The sequence below is a fragment of the Neovison vison genome, chromosome 8 (genome assembly GCF_020171115.1).
Source record: "Neovison vison isolate M4711 chromosome 8, ASM_NN_V1, whole genome shotgun sequence".
Taxonomy (NCBI): domain Eukaryota; kingdom Metazoa; phylum Chordata; class Mammalia; order Carnivora; family Mustelidae; genus Neogale; species Neogale vison.
Window position 1 is genome coordinate 125,688,146 of NC_058098.1, and position 23,153 is coordinate 125,711,298.

A 23,153-nucleotide genomic window follows, 5' to 3' on the forward strand; every position below is an offset into this window, starting at 1 on the left:
TCCAGGTGCCGCTCCCTCATCCCCGGGAGGAAGAGCAGGAGAGGTAAGGATTCCTGGCAGCCTCCCCTTCCCCCTTTCTCCTAGTCCTCCTCTCTTTCCAGGCAGCAGCCCCCTGCTTGCCAACCCATACTTAGGATACCAGCCTTACAACACCAGGAGCTAAAGGCCTGGCCTGGCTGGAAAAACCGACCGCGGGCCCAGAGTCCGAGCCCAGTTCCCGAGAGAGAGGAAGTCCTTCCTTCTCGCAGCAGGGGCTGGACCATCTGCCAACGGGAAGAAAGATTAGTTTCCCCAGGCTTTAAAAAAAGAAAGAAAGATCAGAACTTGATTCGCTGCCACTAACTTTGCATCTTCAAAGGGGAAGGAGCCGAAGGAAGAGGAGGGTAGGCTCGGGTCAGTCCCACCCCCGGTACTGCCCACAGTGCTTCGCGCTCGCCGCCCAGGCCGTGCGGGACCCCGAAGTTCCTTCGCGGGGACCCGACGGCGGGGAGCGCAGGACCGCGCCGAGCCGCGGGGAGCAGCGGAGAGCCGGGCTCCAGTAAGTCTCCAGAAACTCACACCCGGGCCCGTGGGGGGGGGGGTGCGGGAGTGGGGGGAGTGTTCCAGCTCAAAGGCAGCGCAGCTTGCCTCACGCTCTGGGACGGTGTCCCCACTTCCCCCAGTCCTAACTTGCGTCCTCTGCGAGGGATCCGTCTGGAGGCTGCGGGGACCTCGCGGGAAGGAGCGTGGGGAGCGGCGAGGGTCAGACCTCGTGGAGACCGAAGGGGAAGCCGCTGGCCGGCAGGGGGCGCTGCGCTCCGCAAAGGGCCTCGGACTCCGTTCCTTGCTTCTAAGGTGTTCTCAGAGAACATGCTAGCGGTGCACTTCGACAAGCCCGGAGGACCAGAAAACCTTTACCTGAAGGAGGTGGCCAAGCCCAGCCCAGCAGAGGGTGAAGTCCTCCTGAAGGTGGCAGCCAGTGCCCTGAACCGGGCCGACTTACTCCAGGTGCCCAGGGGTCAGGCAGTGGCTGGGGCAGGGTGGGATTCCAGGGTCTTCCATAAACATTTACCAGACAGATGAAGGAATGACCTAGGGCATTGCCTGTAACATTCATCAGGATGTGTCTGCAGAATGTGTGCTGGGGGTTCTACGACAGTATACAGGCATGTTTACAAAGCAGCATCTACGCTGTGTTAATCCATCATCTGCTCAGGCCAACAGATAAGGAGATGGGAACTGCTCTTTGTTGAGGGGATTGTGTGTAAGGCTCTGTCTCCATTTCACTCCTCTGGCAACCCTGCTTACCGTCCGCATTATACAGATCAACAGCAGTAATCTGGGCAGCTGTAATTCAAATCTAGGGCTTTGGGGATCCAAAGTCTGCACTCTTTCTGCTTGTTGGATCCGGGAGCTGTAGGGTCCCGGGAGCTGGCCAGGGACTATACTCGAGGAATCTTTTTCCCTGCTGTTTGAAACGCTAAACTGAGCCAGCTGCATTGATTGGGGTAACGGAAACGTGCCAGAATCACCTGGGGGCACTTTTCTTTCTTAAAGATTTTATTTTTGTTTATTAGAGAGAGCGCTCGCACAAGCAAGGGGAGCAGCAGAGGGAAGGCAGGAGTCCAACCGACTGAGCCACCCAGACACCCCTGGGGCACTTTTCAAAAATAAACATGACCACAACGCAGGCATGTATACCTTGACAAAGCTCCTCAAATGGTTCTAGTACACACTCTTAGTTCAGCCCCTCTGCTCTGAGGCCTCCAGTTGGAGGCTTCTGAGGATTGCAATGCATGAGGACAGAGCCTGGCACTTAACGAGAACAATCATTTAGGAGTCCATGGTTTTTGCTGGTGGGCACCATCATGGAACCCAGATCTGGCTCTGGTCCTGGGCTACACTTGACTTCCCTGTGTCAATGGATCAGCCCTTTATCTGTGGGAAATGGGGTTAAATGGAGTTAATGGGGCTTCCGGGGGAAAAAAAAAATTAAAAAAAAAAGGGGGGGGATTCCATGGTTTTGTTCCTAAGTCTTGCTACTAATTTACTAATTTACTTTCAGACTTTGGACAAGGCATTTCCCTTTACAGGTCTGTTTCTCCATTTGTAAAACAAGGCATTCGGATAAATAGCTAAGGACCCTACCAGTTCTGACATCCAGGGATTATATGACCTACAGTATCTTACTTGAATTAACTTTTCTTGTCTCTTTTCCTGACTTACAAAACCTATCTTTATCCTGATCTTTTTGAGAAAAAGAGGGGCTTCTGGAAGAGGCCCAGGGATGGTAATGCACACATTCCTGACCATGCTTCTCACTTAGCTCACTCCTCTTTCTGCAGAGACAAGGCCAGTATGCCCCACCCACAGGAGCCAGCAGCATTTTGGGACTGGAGGCATCTGGACACATAGCAGAGCTGGGGCCTGCCTGCCAGGGGCACTGGAAAATTGGGGACCCAGCCATGGTTCTGCTGCCTGGTGGGGGACAGGCTCAGTATGTCACTGCCCCTGAAGAGTTCCTGATGCCCATCCCAGCAGGACTGACCCTGTCCCAGGCTGCAGCCATTCCAGAGGCCTGGCTTACTGCCTTCCAGCTGTTACATCTCGTGGGTGAGGAGGTCCCCCCATGCTCACCCTGTACAGTGTGGTTCCGTTACTTGATGACTCAGCCACCTGAAAACCCAGCAGTCTTCTGGGGTGGCTTTGACCTGGCCACTATGCCACACCCAACAGCTCACCCTGATACTATCAGTAGTATGAGGTCCTCATACGATGTTACCAATGACCTGATGTTGAGGCTGAAAATCAAGGTTAGCAGATGGAAAGCCTAGAAAGCACTGGATAGAAGGCCTGTGCCCATCTTCACACTGTAGGCCCACCAGTAGTCTCAGCAGCTCAGAGTCTTGCTGAGCTTCTCTGTGAGCCCTAGTGCGGTAGAAGGGGCCAGTCAGTCTTTTATTCCTCCTCAGTCCCACTGAAGTCAGTCAAGAGGTGATGGGGCCAGCCTAAGATTTGGTCCCTGTTGTCAGGGAATAGAGTAAACTGGGAAGACAAGGCATGTACAGAAATTAGACAACCATAGAGTTCAGAAGATGGCCTTGTCCCAAGATGGGAGTGGGAGGGAGAGAGGCACCTGGGTGGCTCATTCAGATAAGCATCTGCCTTCAGCTCGGTTTATGATCCCAGGGTCCTGGGATCAAGCCCTGCATCGGGCTCCCTGCTCAGCAGGGAGTCTGCTTGTCCTTCTTTCTCTGCTCCTCCCTCCAGGGCCTGCTTGCTCTCTGTCAAATGAAAAAATGAAATCTTAAAAAAAATACAAAACTCAAGATGGGAATAGTTAGTGTGGGCACAGGTGATAAGAGGGCTTTCTGGAAGAGAAGGACTTGAAGGGTGGGTAAAGTTGAGATGTGATAGAAGGCAAGCCTTGGTGGCTTAAGGGAGTGACCCAGTGAAATCAGCTGCTTCACTCAGAGTGAAGGATGATCATCATCTGTGAAAGACGAGACTAGGACTGGGTTTCAGTGGCCTTGAATGGCACATTGCCAGAACCTGATGCAAGAGCCAACTGAGAACCACTTTATATTTGGAGAAGAAAGTGACATAATGAAAGCTCCATTTAAGTAAGAGGATCCTGATGGTTGTGTATGGTGACTGGATCGTTGAGACCAGTTGGAGACCAGTTTCAGACTGAAGGGGAACGGGCTTCAGCTGGTGACAGTGGAATGGTACACATTTTTTTTTTTTAAGATTTTATTTATTCATTTGACAGACAGAGATCACACGTAGGCAGAGAGGCGGGCAGAGAGAGAGGAAGGGAAGCAGGCTCCCTGCTGAGCAGAGAGCCCAGCTCGGGGCTCCATCCCAGGACCCTGAGATCATGACCTGAGCCGAAGGCAGAGGCTTTAACCCACTGAGCCACCCAGGTGCCCCAATGGTACGTATTCTTATCTATTAAGGTACATGTCAGAGATGCGCATCTCGGGATCATTTCTTAAGTAAAACAGATTGTGGATGTGACTGCTAACAACTTTGTTTCAAAAGGTTTTCTTCCACTTTGATAAGAGTCAGTAAAACAAAAAAGAGCTGTCATCGTATTCTCTTAAGAGACCAAGAAACTGGGCATTTGGTGGGCCAGGGCCAGGGGCATGTGGTAGAATATGCCTGCGTGGGGCACGTGTAGCACTTGTAAAGAGAATGGTTCCTGTACTTTGTGCCACAGGAAACGTTCAGGCTGGAGAGACTGTGCTAATCCATGCAGGATCAAGTGGTGTGGGCACGGCTGCCATCCAACTCGCCCGCATGGCTGGAGCTATTCCTCTAGTCACAGCTGGCTCCCGGCACAAGCTTCAGATGGCAGAAAAGCTTGGAGCAGCAGCCGGATTCAATTACAAAGAAGAGGATTTTTCTGAAGCAACACTGAAATTCACCAAAGGTAAGCAGTAGCTCCTGCAGCCCAACAGGAATTTCAGAGATGGTTCAGTTAAGTCCTCACCAGCCTGAAGTTTGCCAGTGCTCTGCTAAATACACAGCAGCTACCCAGCCAAATTCTAGCATTCAGGTGTTTGACCTCTGGAGACAGGCAGGCAGTGTTAGGACTAAAATGTTTCTGTGTGCATTCTCGTAAGGGATAGCATTCATACGCTTTCTAGAAACCGGATGAGTCCGAGAGAGTTGGACTAGAATTAGCCAGGAGCCATTCTTCAGAGTCACTCTGCAATGAGTTAACAGGAGCTTGGTGTGGTCAGAGTAGGGTTAGGATGATAGCTCTCTAAAGAGGAGAGCCTCTATACCCAAGCCAAATGTGTCTGTTTTTGGCTTATCCCTTTCCATTTTTCGCATGAGTTAAAAAGGAAACGTGAAACGAATACTTGAAAAACTACGATTCAGATAACCCAGTGCAGACATTTCATAATTTAGATGCAAACCTGCCTGTCCTATAGACTGGGCAGACCTGTTCTGTTCTCATTCGTGCCTGGGTGACTGTGAGTTTTGTACTTAAGGGGGATCAAGAGAGATAAACCAGGTCATGGTGTTGCCCCATTTCCCTCTTGCTGTGGCTAGGAATCATAAAACATGAATTACAGCACACATGTATGTTAAAGTTCAGTTACCTAAACTCCATCTACAACAGTGTTTCTATGAGTAGTGTTTCTAGTTCCAAGCTACAGATTTACCAATCCCACCTGTGTATATTCCCATATATTCACAAATATACTATGGAATCTTACTTTGCACAAAGCCTTCTGTGTCTGAGGAGCATTACAAATCTGTGTTTCCTGTGAAAGGTGCTGGGGTCAACCTTATTCTAGACTGCATAGGTGGATCCTACTGGGAGAAAAACGTCAACTGCCTGGCTCTAGATGGTCGCTGGATTCTCTACGGTCTGATGGGAGGAGCTGACATCAGTGGACCTCTATTTTCAAAGCTACTTTTTAAACGAGGAAGTCTGATCACCACTCTACTGAGGTCTAGGGACAAAAAGGTGAATGATGAGTGAGAAGATAACGTGATGTAATTATTACCCACAAAAGTGTGGTGCGTTTATGTAGCTCCAAGAAAGGAAGATCTGACACATCTTCTGTGAGAGCATCTATGTAGAAACCTGCCCCCTCCCATGGATAAATAAGTAACCATTTTCACAGAACTAATTAAAAGTAGTCAATAGAAGTCTCAACATCTTGGAACGTAGGGAACATTTCGCCTGTTATTTAAAATTTTCTAACAGAATGAACAAAGCATTGACAGTATGAGGAAATACATTTCTAATAGTGCCAAGATGTTGTCTTCAAAGGAAAACTCTTCTTGGTGTGATAAGAAAGGTGAATAAGGTTAGTTAAGGTTCTGCCTTCAATAGATTATGTTATTGAAATCTTCTCTATGTGGGACTCCGGCTGGTGCCAGACGGGGGAATGTTTTCCCACTGAGTATTTCACACCTGTGGGATAGTAGAGCTTAAACATCCCTTTTGAACTGAGCCTACAGAAATCCTGTCTGTGGCCACCACCTGCTTTAAACCTTTAAGAACAGTCGTGTTGTCAGTGCCACTAATATCTTAGTACAGGATTCAGGCTTTTTCCCTGGTACAGAAGAGATTATACATTTGGGGGCATGCACATACGTGCTGGCAGTGAAGGGGGTGGGTACGCTCTGTGCATCTTCAGGTGTGTACACATTTCAGAGAGAGCACAGAGGCTAATAAGAGGATGGGGAGCGGCAAGGTAAAGTCTTTATCTAGGCTGATGTCTCCTTTTCCTTATCTTAAGTACAAGCAAAGGCTGGTGGAGGCTTTCACAGAACAAATCCTACCCCACTTCTCTACGGAGAGTCCCCAACGCCTACTGCCCGTGTTGGACAGAGTCTACCCCGTGACTGCAATCCAAGAGGCCCATGCATACATGGAGAGTAACAAGAACATGGGCAAAATCGTCCTGGAGCTGCCGCAGTGAAGGACAAGTTTCCCAGGACAAACTGGAGAAAGTCCCTAGGACGCAGGAAAGAGATCGGGTGCCACTCCAAGCCGCCCTGTAACCTACTGGCCCTCCCCTGGTCTCGCCTACGGATTCGTGTAAAAACAATCGAATGAAATAAAGAGTAGATTTGAAGGGTTGCCCTCTCACTGCGGCGGCCCCAGACCGCGGCCTGGGCCGCCGCGGCGCGGGTGGGGTGGGAGGCGCGACCGCAGTTGTCGCAGGGATTACAGCAAAGGCCGGGACAGTGGGTGCTCAACTGTGGCTGGCCCAGGGCCGGGGGTCCCGGGTACCGAACGAACAGCGTCAGCCACCATACAACGTGCCACAACCCCTGAAAGCCTCTCTGCGCAGCAACAGCAGCCCGGGCTCACCCACCAGCCCTACATCCCCGCCCCGCGCGCCTCACTGAGGCGGGTCCCTGGTCAGGACCCACCCTGTCCCTCCGCAGCTCACCTGGGAGCGGCCCTACCTCGTCCCGCTCTCCTAGGCCCCGCCCCTCTGGCCGGATCCTCCGCTCAGGGCCGCCGCGACAGGAACACCGCCCCTTCTTTAACCCAGGCCCTGCCCTTTCCGGTGCGGCTCGTAAAAGGGTCTCGAACGCTCGCCTTTCATCTTACCGTGCTCTCTTTTCGTTTCAGGTTCCTTCGGCCCCGGAGTCTTTTCGAAAGGGGACATTACGTCAGCACGTCTGGACGTAAGAGGGCGATCATCCGGCGTGTAGTAAAGCTTCCGGCGGAGGTTGGATGTTGATGTCCTGAATTGGAGGCCGTGTGGTGGTCCAGTAGAGCGAGCTCCGGAGGTGTCCGGAGGAATTCCAGTGTTTGTTGCAGTAACTTTATCAGCCCTCCAAGATGGCGATGCAAGCGGCCAAGAGGGCGAATGTGAGTTTCCGGGCATTCAGCAGAAGAATGGGGCGGGGTGGGGGGGTGGACCTCGCTCCTGGACTTTCTTAACGGCGTGGAACTGTGTATTTTGCCCCTGCTCGGTTCCCCAGGCCAGAGTAGCCCAGAACTTACTGTCCTAATGCTGGCACTTCCATCCTGGCCCTGTCCTTGCGGATATGCTCCTTGCGCCACAGTTCGGCTCCACCCCTTTTGAGAGTTCCCTCGGTTTCTTACTCTGGTGTCCTACAGCATTTGTTGCTTGATCAGCACCTACAAACTACGACCCCAAAGTCAGTAGCACAGCCTAGTCTGCAATAAGTAATCTAGTATCTCACAGGCAACCAAAGCTTAGGATTCTCCTAAAGTCACGGAGTGTTTTGGATTTTTCATTAATGTCTTAATATGTTTGAGCACCTACTGTGTGCCGGAATTGAGAGATAGGGAAGAATTCAGAAGTTAAATTTACCGAACATGTACTGTGTGCCTGACACTAGTCTAGGTATTGAATAAATACCTAGTGAATAAAACGAAAAGCCCTTCTGTTTACATTCTTTTGTTAGAGAATGGGGTATTATAGAAACCTAAGAAAAACTGTCTCAGGTAAAAGAGGGTAGGTCAGCTGTAAGGCTGAGAGATATAGGATAATGAAGACAGAAAATTGGACTTGGTGAGATGCAGAATTTTGGAGACCCCGCTGATGATCGTTTCAGTGGATGAAAACGTGGTTGCAGAGGGATGAAAAGAGGTTGGAAGTTAAGAAAATAGAGACAGCTCTTCAAGTTTTCATGTGAATAGGGAGTCCAGAGGTTGAATAATAGTTGACTTTATATAAGGTGTATTTGTGTGTCACTGAGAATGATCCAGTAGAGTGGGAGAAATTGATGATGTGGGAGAAAGATGAGGTAAGTTCAGGAGTGAAGGTTTTTGAGTAGAGGATGACAGGAAGAGGGGGTGGATATGGATGAATTTAGATCGGTGGGTTTAGTGACATGAATATAAGGTACTTACCAATTGGTGATGTATATTTTCTTCAGTAAGCAAGAGGCAAGATCAGTTCCTAAGGATAGGCAAGGAAGAAGTTACAGTGGAACTCAGATGTTAGAGGGAGTGGTGTCGGTAAGGTTTGAGGAAAGAAGGTGTGATACAGTATCGTACAGAGTGAGAAAGCAGATTTATGGGAGAAGTGTATTATAATTGGAAGTGTCAATTGTCTGTTTGAACTCAGTCCGTAATTTTAAATCTAAAACTTTATTGTACTTATTTGTTGACCATTTGTCACCACTACTAGTTTGAGGACAGGGAATAAGTATCCTCTTTTTCCTCTTATACAACACTTAGCGTAATACCTTAAAAAGCTGCCAGTTTAATAGCTTTTGAGCAAAAGTACATTTGAGCAAATGTACTTATACATTGTATTGTACAAGTACAATACAATACAGTTGGATTGTATTCAATTACATACTGGATTGTATGTAATTGAATATGTTAATAAGAACACAGGAGTGAACTCAGGATGGGAGATCTATATTTGAGAGTCATCAACTTACTGTGGAAACCATCTGTGTGGTTAAGAGATCAAAGAGTGTAGAATTAAGGAGAGTCATACAAAGGGTCAAAAAGGAGTCTAAAAGTAAGACTCTGTAGAAGAGCATATTTTAATGGCAAAGAAGAGTGAGAAGAACTAGCCAGAGTGGTAGGAAATAAGAGTGCCAAAAATAGTCAACACTGCCAGAAGCCTCAGAAGTTAAGTGTGACGACAATTGAACACTGAAGTTAAAAGGTTCTTAATGCGGGGCGCCTGGGTGGCTCAGTGGGTTAAAGCCTCTGCCTTCAGCTCAGGTCATGATCTCAGGGTCCTGGGATCAATCCCCATGATGGGCTTTCTGCTCCGTGAGAAACCTGCCCCCCCCACCGCCCCATTTGCACTCTGCCTACTGTTGATCTCTCTTTCTCTGTCAAATAAATAAAATCTTTTTAAAAAAGAAAAAAATAAAGTTAATACCAGGGTGCCTGGGTGGTGCAGTCTGTTAAGCACCCAACTGTTGGTTTTGGCTGAGGTCTTGATCTCAAGGTTGTGGGATCTGGCCCCATGGTGGGCTCCACGCTCATCACAGAGTCTGCTTGAGATTCTCTCCCTGTACCCCTCACTACCCCTTTTTAAAGGTCTTAGCATAAAAATATTTTCATCAGTGCTGGGGTAGAAGCTGGGTTGTGGTAGGTTGATGAGTGTCAGTGAAGTAAAGATTATGAGGTAAGTGAGTATAGATCTTTCCAGATGCTTGACTGAAGGAAAAGAAAAAAGCAAAATAGGGTAGTAAGTAGGGAGCTGATAAGTTCAGGGAAGGCAGAAACCTTGCTTTTTCCCTTGCCTGATAGGTGCAAAAGAAGGTGCTCAGTAAATATTTGTTGAGCAAAGGAAGAAGGATACAAATGACTTTTTTTTTTTTTTGCATGACAATTGTCAGAACATAAGCAGTGCTCACTTAGGGAATAGAAGCCAAGGATGAAGTGAAAACTGTAAATTCAAGAGAGGGAAGATATTATTGATGTAACACGTTCTTTAAAAGACCAGATAAGAGTCATCAATGGGAGTTTCATTGTCTTGGAAGCAAGAACAGTTCCCTTCGTTCTTTCCCATATATGTCTGAGGCATTGAGAACTTTTAAATGAGGTTGAAAATCCTTGTTTAACTGCAGTGAGTGACTGGATGCCTGGGTTTTATAGTAGCCCTGACTAGTTCCTACTAATAGTCCTCCCTAAAACTAGTGCCCAGTTGCTTTTCTGAAAAGAATGCCACTTTCAGGAATATCAGATTATAATCTTTTTTTTTTTTTTAAAAGATTTTATTTATTTGACAGAGAGAAATCACAAGTAGGCAGAGAGGCAGGCAGAGAGAGAGGGGGGAGGAAGCAGGCTCCCTGCGGAGCAGAGAGCCCGACGCGGGGCTCGATCCCAGGACCCTGGGATCATGACCCGAGCCGAAGGCAGAGGCTTTAGCCCACTGAGCCACCCAGGCGTCCCAGATTGTAATCTTTTAAAAATAATTCTTTTTTTTTTTTTAATTTTATTTATTTATTTGAGAGAGAGAGCTCATAAGTATGCAGAGAGGCAGGCAGAGAGAGAAGGGGAAGCAGGCTCCCTGCCGAGCAGAGAGCCCGATGCGGGGCTCGATCCCAGGACCCTGAGATCATGACCTGGGCCGAAGGCAGAGGCTTAACCCGCTGAGCCACCCAGGCGCCCCTTAAAAATAATTCTTATTCTTGACTATTATGTGGGGTTTCTGTTTGCTTTTACTGTGAGAATTTATTTTTACTTATTTATTTATTTTTAAGATTTTACTCATTTAGTTGACAGAGAGAGAGAGGGAGCACAAGCAGGGAGAATGCAAGAGGGAGAAGCAGGCTTCCCACTGAGCAGGGAGCCTGATGCGGGTCTTGATCCCAGGACCCATGATCATGATCTGAGCCCAAGGCAGATGCCCAGTGACTGAGCCACCCAGGTGCCCCTACTGTGAGAATTTATTATGGAGATCTTTTTTAGGTAGTAGCATTTCTGCCCCTGATTATAATAATAGTACATATTTCTCATTTTAGATTCGACTTCCACCTGAAGTAAACCGGATTTTATATATAAGAAATTTGCCATACAAAATCACAGCTGAAGAAATGTATGATATATTTGGGAAATATGGACCTATTCGTCAAATCCGAGTGTGAGTCTTACTGAGATTTTTGAAATGTCGTTTCACGAAAATGATTGTATCCTCTCAGAATTAGAGCTGGCAGCAAGGCCTAACCAAGAGCCTAGAGACTAAATGGATTGAAATCTGGGAGATGAGATTTTTTTTTTTTTTGGTATGGAAAAAATGACACCTTCCTGATCTAGCTCAGTGAGAGCCAAGAATAGTAGTTGTGAAATTAGAGAAGGCATGAAGTATAATGAATGGTTTGAGGGGAATGGGTGGGAAAAGAAAGAACCTTTATCGCATAACTATCATTTGTAAAATCAGTATGATGCTGTGTTTTTTATGTGCATTAACTCTAATTTTCTCTCCTGTTTCCTTTACTGACTCCAGAATTTCTGAATAAACTGAGTAAGGAGCTCTACAAGTAACTGAGAAAAATTATTTTTTTCCCAACCACAGCTTTCTATTGAAGATTGATTGGTTGGTTGGTTTTTAAAGATTTTATTTATTTGACAGCGAGAGAGGGAACACAGCAGGGGGAGTGAGGGACGGAGAAGCAGGCTTCCCTCTGAGCAGAGAGCCTAATGCAGGACTCTGTCCCAGGACCCTGGGATCATGACCTGAGCCAAAGGCAGACATCTAATGGCTGAGCCACCCAGGCACACCAAGATTGATTTATTATTACTACTTTTTTCTATTGAAGATTTAAAAGTATATGGGGGGGCACCTGGGTGGCTCAGTGGGTTAAGCCTCTGCCTTTGGTTCAGGTCATGATCCAGGGTCCTGGGATCTAGCCCCGCACTGGTCTCTCTGCTCAGGGGGGAGCCTGCTTTCCCTTCTCTCTCTGCCTGCCTCTCTGCCTACTTGTGATCTCTCTCTCTGTCAAATAGATAAATAAAATCTTTTTAAAAAAATAATAAAATAAATAAAAGTATATGGGAGAATAATTGCAACACAAGTTCAGGTTTTAATTAAATATAAAAATTGGTGTTTATATTTTCAGATGATATTTATTGAACATCTATAAAATATCATTTGTTGTAATAGGTGCTTTTATTTATATGTCACCAACACTACAACCTTGTGTGGAGGTGACAAATTGTCTGAATTTTGTTTTAAGACATATTTATTTGAGGGCGCCTGGGTGGCTCAGTGGGTTAAGCCGCTGCCTTCGGCTCAGGTCATGATCTCAGTGTCCTGGGATCGAGTCCCACATCGGGCTCTCTGCTCAGCAGTGAGCCTGCTTCCTCCTCTCTCTCTCTGCCTGCCTCTCTGCCTACTTGTGATCTCTCTCTGTCAAATAATAAATAAAATCTTTAAAAAAAAAAAAAGACATATTTATTTGAGAGAGAGCATGCGTGAGCATGGGAACAAGGGGAAGGGCAAATGGGGGTGGGAGAGAGAGAGAGAGAGAGAATCCCTAAACAGACTCCCTGCTGAGCATGGATTGGGCTCAGTCCTAAGACCTTGAGATCCTAACCTGAGCTGAAGGCAAGGGTCAGACACTTAAACCAACTGAGCTGCCCAGGTGCCCAAGAGTTGTCTGCTTTATAGCTTCACACAACTATTTAGTGATAAAATTTTCTAATTTATTTTTTTTTAAGATTTTATTTATTTGACAGAGAGATCACAAGTAGGCAGAGGCAGACAGAGAGAGGGGGGAAGCAGGCTTCCTGCTGAGCAGAGAGCCCGATGCAGGGCTCGATCCCAGGACCTTGAGATCATGACCTGAGCGAAGGCAGAGGCTTCACCCAGTGAGCCACCCAGGTGCCCCCAAATTTTCTAATTTTAAATTGAGTACACTACACAGATCCATAGCTGGTAATACTCTAATTAGTATAAATGGGCCACTTACCTAAGAGTTTATCTGAAAGGATTTCTTCTTCTTCTTCTTTTTAAGTTTATTATTATTAGTTTTTAAAATTAATCTATATACCTAACATGGGGTCTCAGACTCATGACCCTGAGATCAAGAGTCACATGCTTCTACTGAGCCAGCCAGGCACCCCTGAATGTCTCTTATATTTTCTTTCTTTTTTTTTTTTTTTTTTTCTTTTTTAAGATTTACTTATTTAGGGGCGCCTGAGTGGCTCAGTGGGTTAAGCCTCTGCCTTCAGCTCAGGTCGTGATCCCAGTGGTCCTGGGATTGAGCCCCGCATCGGGCTTTCTGCTCAGCAGGGAGCCTGCTTCGCCCCCTCTCTCTGCCTGTCTCTCTGCCTACTTGTGATCTCTCTCTCTCTCTCTCAAATAAATAAAAAAATTTTAATTATTTATTTATTTAGAGGGAGCATGAGCAGAGGGAGAGAGAGAATCTTAAGCAGACTCTGCACAGAGTGCAGAGCCCAACACAGGGTTCAATCTCATGACCCTGAGATCACGACCTGATCCAAAACCAGGAGTTAGACACTTACCCGACTAAGCCACCCAGCTTCCCCTGAATATCTCTTCCTTTTTTTTTTAAGGCTTTATTTACTATATGAGAGAGAGAGAGAGAGAGAGCGCGCACGAGAGAGAGTACTAGCAGGGAGGAGCAGGAGAAGCAGGGTTCCCACTGAGCAAGGAACCCAATGCGGGACTCCATCCCAGGACCCTGGGATCATGACCTGAGCCAAAGGCAGATGCTTTGCCAACTGAGCCACACAGGTGCCCTTGAATATCTCTTTCTTAATACATTTTCTTTTGTGAACTGAGAGCTGCTTCTTGGTTTTTAGATCTCTGTAAGATCTTGAGGACACTCCTCTTAAATCATTACTTTCCTTCCAGAAAGTCAACCAAATGCTAGCAATACATCATCATTGGTACTCATGTGGGGGTGGAAATGAGGTGTTACAGACCAGCCATCCTCTTCAGGAAGTCTTAGTCCTTTGCATATTTGATAAGAACTTTGGACCCTTTTCAAAGAACAATGCATGAAACATTTTGCATATGATTTCAATGGATACATGAATCCTAGGTTAAGAAATCCTGTTCTAAACGTACAAGAATGGTATAGAAAAGGTACCCTGACTTGGAGATCAGGAGGTAAGATCCTGCTTCAGGCCCTGCAACCTTAGACAAGTTGTCCAGCTTTTTGGCTTTCTGCTCCCTCACATGTAAGATAATGTAGATAGACTGCCTTTCAGCTTTTTAACATGGAGGCAGCATGTTAAATTTACTGAATTGGTTGTAACACCCGAGTTCAGATACTAGCTGGACATTGGCTAGTCATGCACAACTGGGCAAAATATTTAATCCCCCTGAGCTTCAGTTACTTACGAAACATAATCTTCCTAACCTACTGTCTTAAAAGAATTTTTTATTATTATTAACATGTAATGTATTATTTGTTTCAAGGGTACAGGTCTGTGATTCATCAGTCTTACACAATACACATACCCTCCCCAATGTCCATCATCCAGCCACCCCATCCGCCCCCGCTCCATTCTAGCCTAAAGAGTTTTGTTTTTTGTTGTTTTGTTGTTTTTTTTTTAAGATTTTATTTATTTATTTGACAGACAGCAAGAGAGGGAACACAAGCGGGGGAGAGGGAAAGGGAGAATCAGGCTTCCTGCTGAGCAGGGAACCCGACTCGGGGCTCGATCCCAGGACACTGGGATCATGACCTGAGCCAAAGGCAGACACTTAACGACTGAGCCACCCAGGCTCACCCTAAAAGAATTTTAATGAGGATCAAAGTAGGTCATGTCTGTGAAAGCGCTTTGTCTCGGAGTCTTTCCTTCCCGGTGTGCATTAGCCACCCCTCTCTGTTCTCCCGTAGCTCCTTCTGTGAACATCTTATAACACATGATTTTGCTGTTGTCTTTGTACTTGACTCTCCTGCCAGCCTGTGAGCTCCTCCAGGACAGGTATCATACATTCTTTTCATTTTGGGTTGATAGCTGTTATGCCTGATACACGTTAAACACCCTGTATATAAATATAAGTAAATGAGTAATACAGAACATGGTTGTGCTTGACTTGTGAAAGTGTTATAAAATTTACTGATAGTACACAAGTAAGAGATGCTTACATCAGTGAAGTTAGTGTTTCGGAAAGCCAAGGTAGATGATCAAGCAGTGGCATCTTTAGAAGATGCAGAGTAGCTCAGGGCCTTTGTACTCTGGTCCCTCCACTTGGAATGGTTTTCACGCAGCTCATCTCCCGCCTGCCTTCTCATTCTTCAGGTCTCCACTACAGTGTCACCTTTTTTTTTTTTTTTTTTAAGATTTTATTTATTTATTTGACAGACAGAGATCACAAGTAGGCAGAGAGGCAGGCAGAGAGAGAGGAGGAAGCAGGCTCCCTGCCGAGCAGAGAGCCCGATGCAGGGCTCGATCCCAGGATCCTGAGAGCATGACCCGAGCTGAAGGCAGAGGCTTAACCCACTGAGCCACCCAGGCGCCCCTTCACTTTTCTATTTCCAGTGCCTGTCACACAGAAAGAACACAGTATGTATTTGTTGAATAAATCCATAAAAGCAGGAATTTGGGTCTGAATTAGAGATTGAAAAACAGATTTTTTTGTTGCTGTTATTCCCTAGCTGTGATCATGCTTCATCATCTATCTGGAACCTAGAACTAAGGTGACCCACCTTCCCAGTTGGCCCAAGGACTGAGGGGTTTTCTGGGACCTGACTTTGAGTGCTAAAACCTGGACAGTCTTGGGCAAACTGGGATGAAGCTGCATCCCTTCCTGGCATGTAGCAGACACTTGATGCTTTGAACTTTTTAAAGCCCGCTCATACCTTTTACCTCTTGATTACTAAAACGTGTATGGTGTAGGGCAGGTGACAGGTCCTGATACGGCTGTTTGACACATGAAGCAGCGGAGGCTCACAGAGGCTGATGCACAGGATGAGGTTTTCCCATTCCTACCCTGAGGTTTACCACCAGTCGAGAAAATAATGTTGGCTCAGTGACCGCCACACAGCAGGTACAACTACATACTGTTTAGAAATTGAAGTTACAATATGGTTAAGATACTAGGTTGATAATCAGCAGCTAGGACACTGAGATGAGAATCTTTAAAGTGGGTTTAGTACCCATCCCTGTTCTAGTTCCTCAGAAGATGTAAGAGGGGGAGACCATTTTTTTCTTAAGCTTCCAGGAGAAAGGGTGTTAGAGAATTGGTGGGAGAGAGTAGATCTCCACTTTTCAGATGCCTCCTAGCACTTGTGTGCTTGGTGCTGTGAGAGAAAAATGAAATACAAGACCTTTCTTGGACAGTTAACAAGAACTAAAATACTAAGTTCTTTATGTTTCGTGTTTTTTTAAGATTTTATTTGTTTGACAGAGAGATCGAGCCAAAGAGTACAAGTGGAGGGAATGGCAGAGGGAGAGGGAGAAGCAGGCGCTGCACTGAGCAGGGAGCCCAACGCAGGGCTTGATTCCAGGATTCTAGGACCATGACCTAAGCCGAAGGAAGATGCTTAACCATCTAAGCCACCCAGGCACCCCAGGTTCTATATGTTTTTATTCCAAAGGAGAAATAGACTTTTTGACACCCCCCATTTTTTTTTTTTAAAGATTTTATTTATTTATTTGTCAGAGAGCGATCACAAGTAGATGGAGAGGCAGGCAGAGAGAGAGAGAGGGAAGCAGGCTCCCTGCTGAGCAGAGAGCCCCATGCGGGACTCGATCCCAGGACCCTGAGATCATGACCTGAGCCGAAGGCAGTGGCTTAACCCACTGAGCCACCCAGGCGCCCCCCGCCCCATTTTTTTAAAAGATTTTTTACTTACTTATTTGACAGACAGCAAGAGAAGGAATACAAGGCAGGGGGAGAGGCTAAGGGAGAAGCAGGCTCCCCACTGAGCAGGGAGCCCGATTCAGGGCTCGATCTCAGGACCCTGGGATCATGACCTGAGCCAAAGGCAAGTGTTTAATGACTGAGCCACCCAGGCACAAGCACCCTTGGTAAAATCTTTGAGGCAGTGTTTTTTTTTCCCTTTGGGTAATCCCCAACTTCCATAGCTAATGCATTCTTTTTTTTTTTTTTTTGAATTACAAAAATTTCTTTCTTTTTTTTGAATTACAAAAATTTCTTTTCAAGCTGTTGCATTCTTGAAAACTAAAAGTCAAAAGTCCTAAGAGTTGGGGTGTCTAGCTGGCTCAGTAGGGAGAGCGCATGATTCTTGATTGTGGGGTTTGAGCGTCATGTTGGGTGTAGAGAATACTTAAATAAACAAACTTAAAAAAATGTCCAAAAGTTGTTAGATTATTCCTGGAAAGTAAGGAATATTATAAAATCCCTTATTGGGCCTATTTAGCCTAACAGCCTGTAAGCATTCAAGGACACTGACCCCCTCCGACCAACCCAGCACCCTGTACGTCTCCCATCCCCCTTTACAGGAGGTATAAGCACTGATGAGGACCCAGCGCCGTGGTCTTGTCCTGGATCAAATTTTAACAGGGACCTCCCCTTCCCCTGGCCTCCTTCCTTTGCTTGACCCTATGTGGGGACCATGGCAGATGGAGAGGCAGCCCCCAGTCTTAAACCTTATTCCACAGTTGGCACTGGGTGGCTAGAACACAGATGGAGGGGTCCATCTTTATCACACTGGGAGCATAAGCTGAGTGGGACCTGTGCCCACTGCCCCCACTGACAAGCACATGGCCATCTGCTGCTGCAGTTTGTTGCTCTTCACACTTCCCTCCCTCCCCGCGAAGGAAGCTGGTGAGGTGAAGAGAGGAGGTGGCAAGGAAAACCTATACCAGAAGCAGCTCCATATCCACAAGCAAGGTCCACCTTCCACTTCTAGCCACCTTCTACCCTGGCGGGCAGATGAGCCCGCCCAAAAGCACACTCCCTCCCACCCGTGTTTGCCAAAGCTCAGCCCTTCTCCTGAGCCAGACAGGGCTGTGTAATGCATGAGCGTGCATATGTTATTAAAAATGAGTGTACGAAACGTTGGGAGCTGACTGTACCACATCATCGTTATTATTATTTTTAAAGATTTTATTTATTTAGTTGAGGGAGAGTGAGAGAGCACAGCCAGGAGGAGAGGCAGAGGGAGAAGAAGAAGCATACTTCAGCTTCGCGGGGAACCCGACACAGGGCTTGATCCTAGGACCCCGGGGTTAATGACCTGAGCTGAAGGCAGACGCTTAACCGACTGAACCACCCAGACACCCCTGTACCATATTTTAGAAAAGCAGTGAATCTTCTAAGTGGAAGAAACCGCATTGGGACACCTGGGTGGCTCAGTGGGTTAAGCCTCTGCCTTCAACTCAGGTCCTGATCGGGTCCTGGGATCGAGTCCCACATCAGGCTCCTTGTTCGGCAGGGAGCCTGCTTCACCCTCTGCCTCTGCCTGCCTCTCTGCCTGTGCTCACTCTCTCTCTCTGACTAATGAATAAGTGGAATCTTTAAAAAAAAAAAAAAAAAAAAGAAACCGCATTAACTCTTCACGTCCTTTCCTGGCCATAAAGGATAATGGCTGGCTGTTTTCCTACATATCCTCTATAATTTTGCCATCTTTTTGGTAGGGGCTTCCACCACCACCCTTTCTACAGACACCTATAGGTTTTATTTTTATGGATTTGATAAACCTAAATAAAATACTGCTCAGAAACATTTGTTTCCTACATTGATGGTGACTGTATTGTCTTTAACAATTGAAACTAAAAGGGTTAGGGAGGGGCACCTGGTCCTGTTTTATTATTTTTTTTTTTTCCTTAAAGATTTTATTTATTTGACAGAGATCACAAGTAGGCAGAGAGAGGGGAAGCAGTCTCCCTGCTGAGCAGAGCCTGTTGGTGGGGCTCGATCCCAGGACCCCAAGACCATGACCTGAGCTGAAGGCAGAGGCTTAACCCACTGAGCCACCCAGATGCCTCGAGAACATGACTCTTGATCTTGGGGTTGTGAGATCTAGCCCCACACTGGGTGTAGATACTGCTTAAAAATAAGATTTTAGGGGCACATGGGTGGCTTATTCGGTTGAGTGTCTGCCTTCTGCTAGGGTCATGATCCCAGAGTCCTGGGATCAAGTCCCAGTTCGGGCTCCTTGCTCAGCAGGAAGCCTCCTTCTCTCTCTTCCTCTGCCAACAGTTCCCCCTGCTAGTGCTCTCTCTGTGTCAAATAAATAAAATATTTTTTAAAAAATAGAATGAAATCTTGAAATTAGGGGCATCTGGGTGGCTCAGTGGGTTAAGCCTCTGTCTTCGGCTCAGGTCATGATCTCAGGGTCCTGGGATCGAGCCCCGCATCGGGCTCTCTGCTCAGCAGGGAGCCTGCTTCCCTTCCCCTCTCTCTCTGCCTCCTCTCTGCCTACTTGAGATCTCTGTCTGTCAAGTAAATAAATAAAATTAAAAAAAAAAAAAGAAATTAGAATGGAGTGAGGGAGAAAATTAAAATTTTTTGAAACAAGGGACTAGTTACCAGGTAATAGTGTAGTAAATAATTTAAGTATTGGTTCTGTTGCATAAATGTGCAGTATGAAAAACTTCATTCTAATCATTGCTGATTAATAACCATCACTCCTACGAAATGCTGTACTTTCCAACTTAAGACTGAGAATTGAGGGCGCCTGGGTGGCTCAGTCAGTTAAGCATCTCCTTCGGCTCAGGTCATGGTCTCCGGGTCCTGGGATTGGCGCCCAGTAGGGCTTCCTGCTCAGCAGTGAGTCTGCTTCTCCCTCCCTCTGCCTCTGTGCACGCCTTATGCACACATGCTCTTTTTTTCTCTCTCTCAAATCAATAAAATCTTTAAAAAAAAAAAAAAAGAATTAGTTCTTAGTGTGAGAAGTAGGAAAGACTAGGACAGTAAGCATAAAGACTGGGCCAAAGTTTCAAGCTAGCTCTTTGCTGCTAGTGCTTTGGTAGCTATAGGAGTAGTTTTGACACGGCAAGTTTAACTTGTAGCTGTTTTACTTAAAAAAGAAAACAAAAATTACCTTAATTCAAGAAATAGGCTTATCCAGCATACCTGTCCATAATCTAACAGTGTTCAGGTTGATCTCAAAATACTTTAACTTACTGTCTCTAATCTTCAGTGGTTAGTGGTTTAAAAGACAGTTCTTCAACCATCAGTGCTCAGGTAAATGTATTTTTTTCCACAGTATTTGTTACTTATTTATAAAGAAACTATTCCATAGCTCAGCAATCGTGTTTCATAGTTCAGGAACACAGGTCAGTGATAAATTTCCGTGGAACTCAACCCAAAGAAATTCTTTACATTCCAAAATCACTTTCCACTCTGAAACATACCAGCCTTTTTCATCTCCTCAAAATCTCTCATGGAATCATAATTTCTGGAGAAATCTGCGTATCCTTCTTTCTTGATTTGGCCACAGCAAACTTCTAGAAAGCTGCAACCCCTAGGGAATGTTCCAGCAATATGAAATCGCAGGTGCTTGGCCAGAAGGCCTCCCATCTGAGGTTTCGGCAAGCCCTGGAAGTCATGGTAGTTATTCTCCTTAACACCCAACCTCAAACCCAACGTCTTTCCTAACTCCAGTAAATGTATGTTTTAATTAAGTCTGATTTCACTCTGCAGGGGGAACACACCCGAAACTAGAGGAACAGCTTATGTGGTCTATGAAGACATCTTTGATGCCAAAAATGCATGTGATCACCTTTCAGGATTCAATGTTTGTAACAGATACCTGGTGGTTTTGTACTATAATGCCAACAGGGTGAGTATCAGGCCCCAGTCCTCATTTTGTGGGGAGCCCATGTTAAGAAGTAGTGTGCCAGGAGGGGAAGAGTATGCTCTGAGTTCTTGGTTCGCCAGTGCTACTGGTGAAATTCATGTGATGACAGATCGATAACTGTTAACCTTGGTGCTTACCACATTTCAGGCATTTCAGAAGATGGACACAAAAAAGAAGGAAGAGCAGTTGAAGCTTCTCAAGGAGAAATACGGCATCAACACAGATCCACCAAAATAAACATTTTCTGCATTTTCATTTTAGACTAAAACCCATAAGTGACCACATTACCCTTCTCTTATTTTTAAGTAATGCTGACTGTTGTAATTTCTTATTTGAGATTCAAAAGGACCTGCTTGAAACTTTGATACATGTTGGAATGTTATATGAATAAACTTGTAAACTTTTTGTAAAACAAAAACTTTCTCTTAAACTTTCCCTTTTTATTTGATACCAGAAAACAAATCAGCAGTTGAACTGTATCAAGAATTGTTTGGTGGTAGGTGGTCACAGAGACCAAGCTTCTTAAGAGCAGGGAGCTTTTTGTATTCTTTTTTTTTTTTTAAAGATTTTATTTATTTATTTGACAGAGAGAGATTACAAGTAGGCAGAGAGGCAGGCAGAGAGACATAGGAGGAAGCAGGCTCCCTGCTGAGCAGAGAGCCCGATGCGGGACTCGATCCCAGGACCCTGAGATCATGACCTGAGCCGAAGGCAGCGGCTTAACCCACTGAGCCACCCAGGCGCCTGCCTCTGATGTTCAGTCCAGTGCTTAGCCATCAGGGAAGTTTTTAGAGTGTTGTCATTTATTGAATGTTAACAACTCCGTGAAGGTAGCTATCTCCATTTTGCAGATAAGGAAACCAAAGCTCATTGTGTTGGTTGAATGAATAAAATGTTTACTTTAAAAGTTGCTATAACATCCACCAGTATTAATCTTACCAGTACATTTGAATAATACATGCCTTACAGTTAACGAAACACTTTGTCCATATGAGTATGCCATCCTTAGAAGTCAGTTTTAGAAGTGGCCATACAGGGACGCCTGGGTGGCACAGTTGGTTGGACGACTGCCTTCGGCTCAGGGCGTGATCCTGGAGTCCCGGGATCGAGTCCCACATCAGGCTCCCAGCTCCATGGGGAGTCTGCTTCGCTCTCTGACCTTCTCCTCGCTCATGCTCTGTCTCACTGTTTCTCTCTCAAATAAATAAATAAAATCTTTAAAAAAAAAAAAAAAAAAAAAAAGAAGTGGCCATACAGATGACAGCACACTGTTAGAAATTTGAGAGCATGTTTCTTGGGTAGTGGTGTTGATTGTTACATGCCTAAGATTGTGTTGTGCAGTCTTTTCCTTTAGTTAATAAATGTCTGAATATCTTGGACCTTAGGTCATAGTACATCTTTGCCATAAATAGAATATAATGCTTTTCTTATATATAAAATTTAATGCTTATTCTTATAACCATATGCTCCCATGGCATGGAAATAGTATGGTTATTACCACATTCATCATAGCTTGGCAGCTTGGAGGAGATAGCTATAATTTTCTTTTTATAGTTTAGACATGAGCCAAATGGAAAAACATGAACCAATTGTTTTGTATATAACTATAACCCAAAGTCAATTTGAAGGGTACAAGCACTGAATCATTTAAATGGACAAAAAGCATCTTCTACTTTTAAGTGCATTTAGCTTTGCTCTCTGTGCTTACTTTAAGCTAATATGCTCTTTTATACTTCTGGTACGGTCTTCTCAAAGCCTACTATTGAAAATGAAAAGATTATACCTCTTAATTATGTCAGTGCTTTCTGAAAGCGCTGTAAAAGACTAGAAAGAAACATTTCTAAGAAGGGCAGGGAGATGACAAAGGAGCCATAGCTTTAATTTCCTTCTGAATGCTTTTATGAATTCCTTATTAATTTGTGTAAAATGCATGGTGTGCCTTTAGGTATTTACCAATGTAAAATAATTTGCTAGAAGAGTTTTTGTAAGGGAAAAACAGGCTTTGAGTGTGCTTTGTCTAAGTGGCACTCTGGCTTGCCCTAGTGCAGTTTTTTTAACTTAATAACAAGGGGAAATTGCTTCTATTGACAATTATAGCCAGTCCCATCCTTTGGATCAGTACATCTGTTAGCTGAATCTCATGACCTAAGGCTAAGAGTTTTTAAAATTCCAATTGTCTAGGGAGCCTGGGTGGCACAGTCAGCTGAGTGTCCGACTCTTGGCTTCAACTCAGGTCAAGATTTCAGCGTCGTGAGACTGAGCCCCATGCTGGGCTCCATGCTCAATGTGGAGTCTCCTTAAGTTTCTCTCCCTCTGCCCCCCACCCAGTTCTGTCTCAAATAAATCTTTAAAAGAATTTTAAAATTAAAAATTCCAATTGTGAGGCAACTGGCTGGCTCAGTCAGTAGAGCATGTGACTCTTGATCTCAGGGTCGTAAGTTCAAGCCCCACGTTGGGTGTAGAAATTACTTAAAAGCTTTAAAAATTCCTGGGGCACC

General features: G+C 45.5%; 2 protein-coding genes and 1 pseudogene across 4 annotated transcripts; 2 read left to right on the forward strand and 1 right to left on the reverse strand.

Moving 5' to 3' along the window:
• Nucleotides 1-342: 342 nt before the first annotated feature.
• TP53I3 (tumor protein p53 inducible protein 3) lies at nt 343-6,584 on the forward strand. 3 transcript variants are annotated; one of them, XM_044261991.1, is made up of 6 exons: nt 343-538; nt 663-987; nt 2,325-2,592; nt 4,202-4,414; nt 5,268-5,464; nt 6,246-6,584. In XM_044261991.1, exons 2-6 carry the CDS (start codon nt 850-852, stop codon nt 6,426-6,428), a joined length of 999 nt encoding a protein of 332 aa, XP_044117926.1. In that variant the 5' UTR covers nt 343-538; nt 663-849; the 3' UTR covers nt 6,429-6,584. The 3 variants fall into 3 exon arrangements, with proteins under 3 accessions (XP_044117926.1, XP_044117927.1, XP_044117928.1); XM_044261992.1 differs by having other exon boundaries at nt 835-987; XM_044261993.1 differs by lacking the exons at nt 343-538; nt 663-987 and adding an exon at nt 1,629-1,670.
• A 442-nt stretch (nt 6,585-7,026) lies between these two features.
• On the forward strand, nt 7,027-21,073 carry SF3B6 (splicing factor 3b subunit 6). The gene is made up of 4 exons (XM_044261994.1): nt 7,027-7,333; nt 10,930-11,048; nt 20,499-20,637; nt 20,803-21,073. The coding sequence occupies exons 1-4, from the start codon at nt 7,304-7,306 to the stop codon at nt 20,890-20,892; spliced, it is 378 nt and encodes a 125-aa protein (XP_044117929.1). The 5' UTR covers nt 7,027-7,303; the 3' UTR covers nt 20,893-21,073.
• Nucleotides 20,187-20,435, reverse strand: LOC122915272 (annotated as a pseudogene).
• Nucleotides 21,074-23,153: the final 2,080 nt, after the last annotated feature.

Excerpts from the sequence above, each read along its gene's own strand:
- SF3B6 (XM_044261994.1), top strand. The coding sequence starts at position 7,304 with ATGGCGATGCAAGCGGCCAAGAGGGCGAAT. Across the intron at positions 7,334-10,929 it reads AAGCGGCCAAGAGGGCGAAT|ATTCGACTTCCACCTGAAGT; the intron begins GTGAGTTTCCGG and ends TTCTCATTTTAG. Across the intron at positions 20,638-20,802 it reads TGTACTATAATGCCAACAGG|GCATTTCAGAAGATGGACAC; the intron begins GTGAGTATCAGG and ends ACCACATTTCAG.
- TP53I3 (XM_044261991.1), top strand. The coding sequence starts at position 850 with ATGCTAGCGGTGCACTTCGACAAGCCCGGAGGACCAGAAAACCTTTAC. Across the intron at positions 988-2,324 it reads ACCGGGCCGACTTACTCCAG|AGACAAGGCCAGTATGCCCC; the intron begins GTGCCCAGGGGT and ends CTCTTTCTGCAG. Across the intron at positions 4,415-5,267 it reads AACACTGAAATTCACCAAAG|GTGCTGGGGTCAACCTTATT; the intron begins GTAAGCAGTAGC and ends TTCCTGTGAAAG.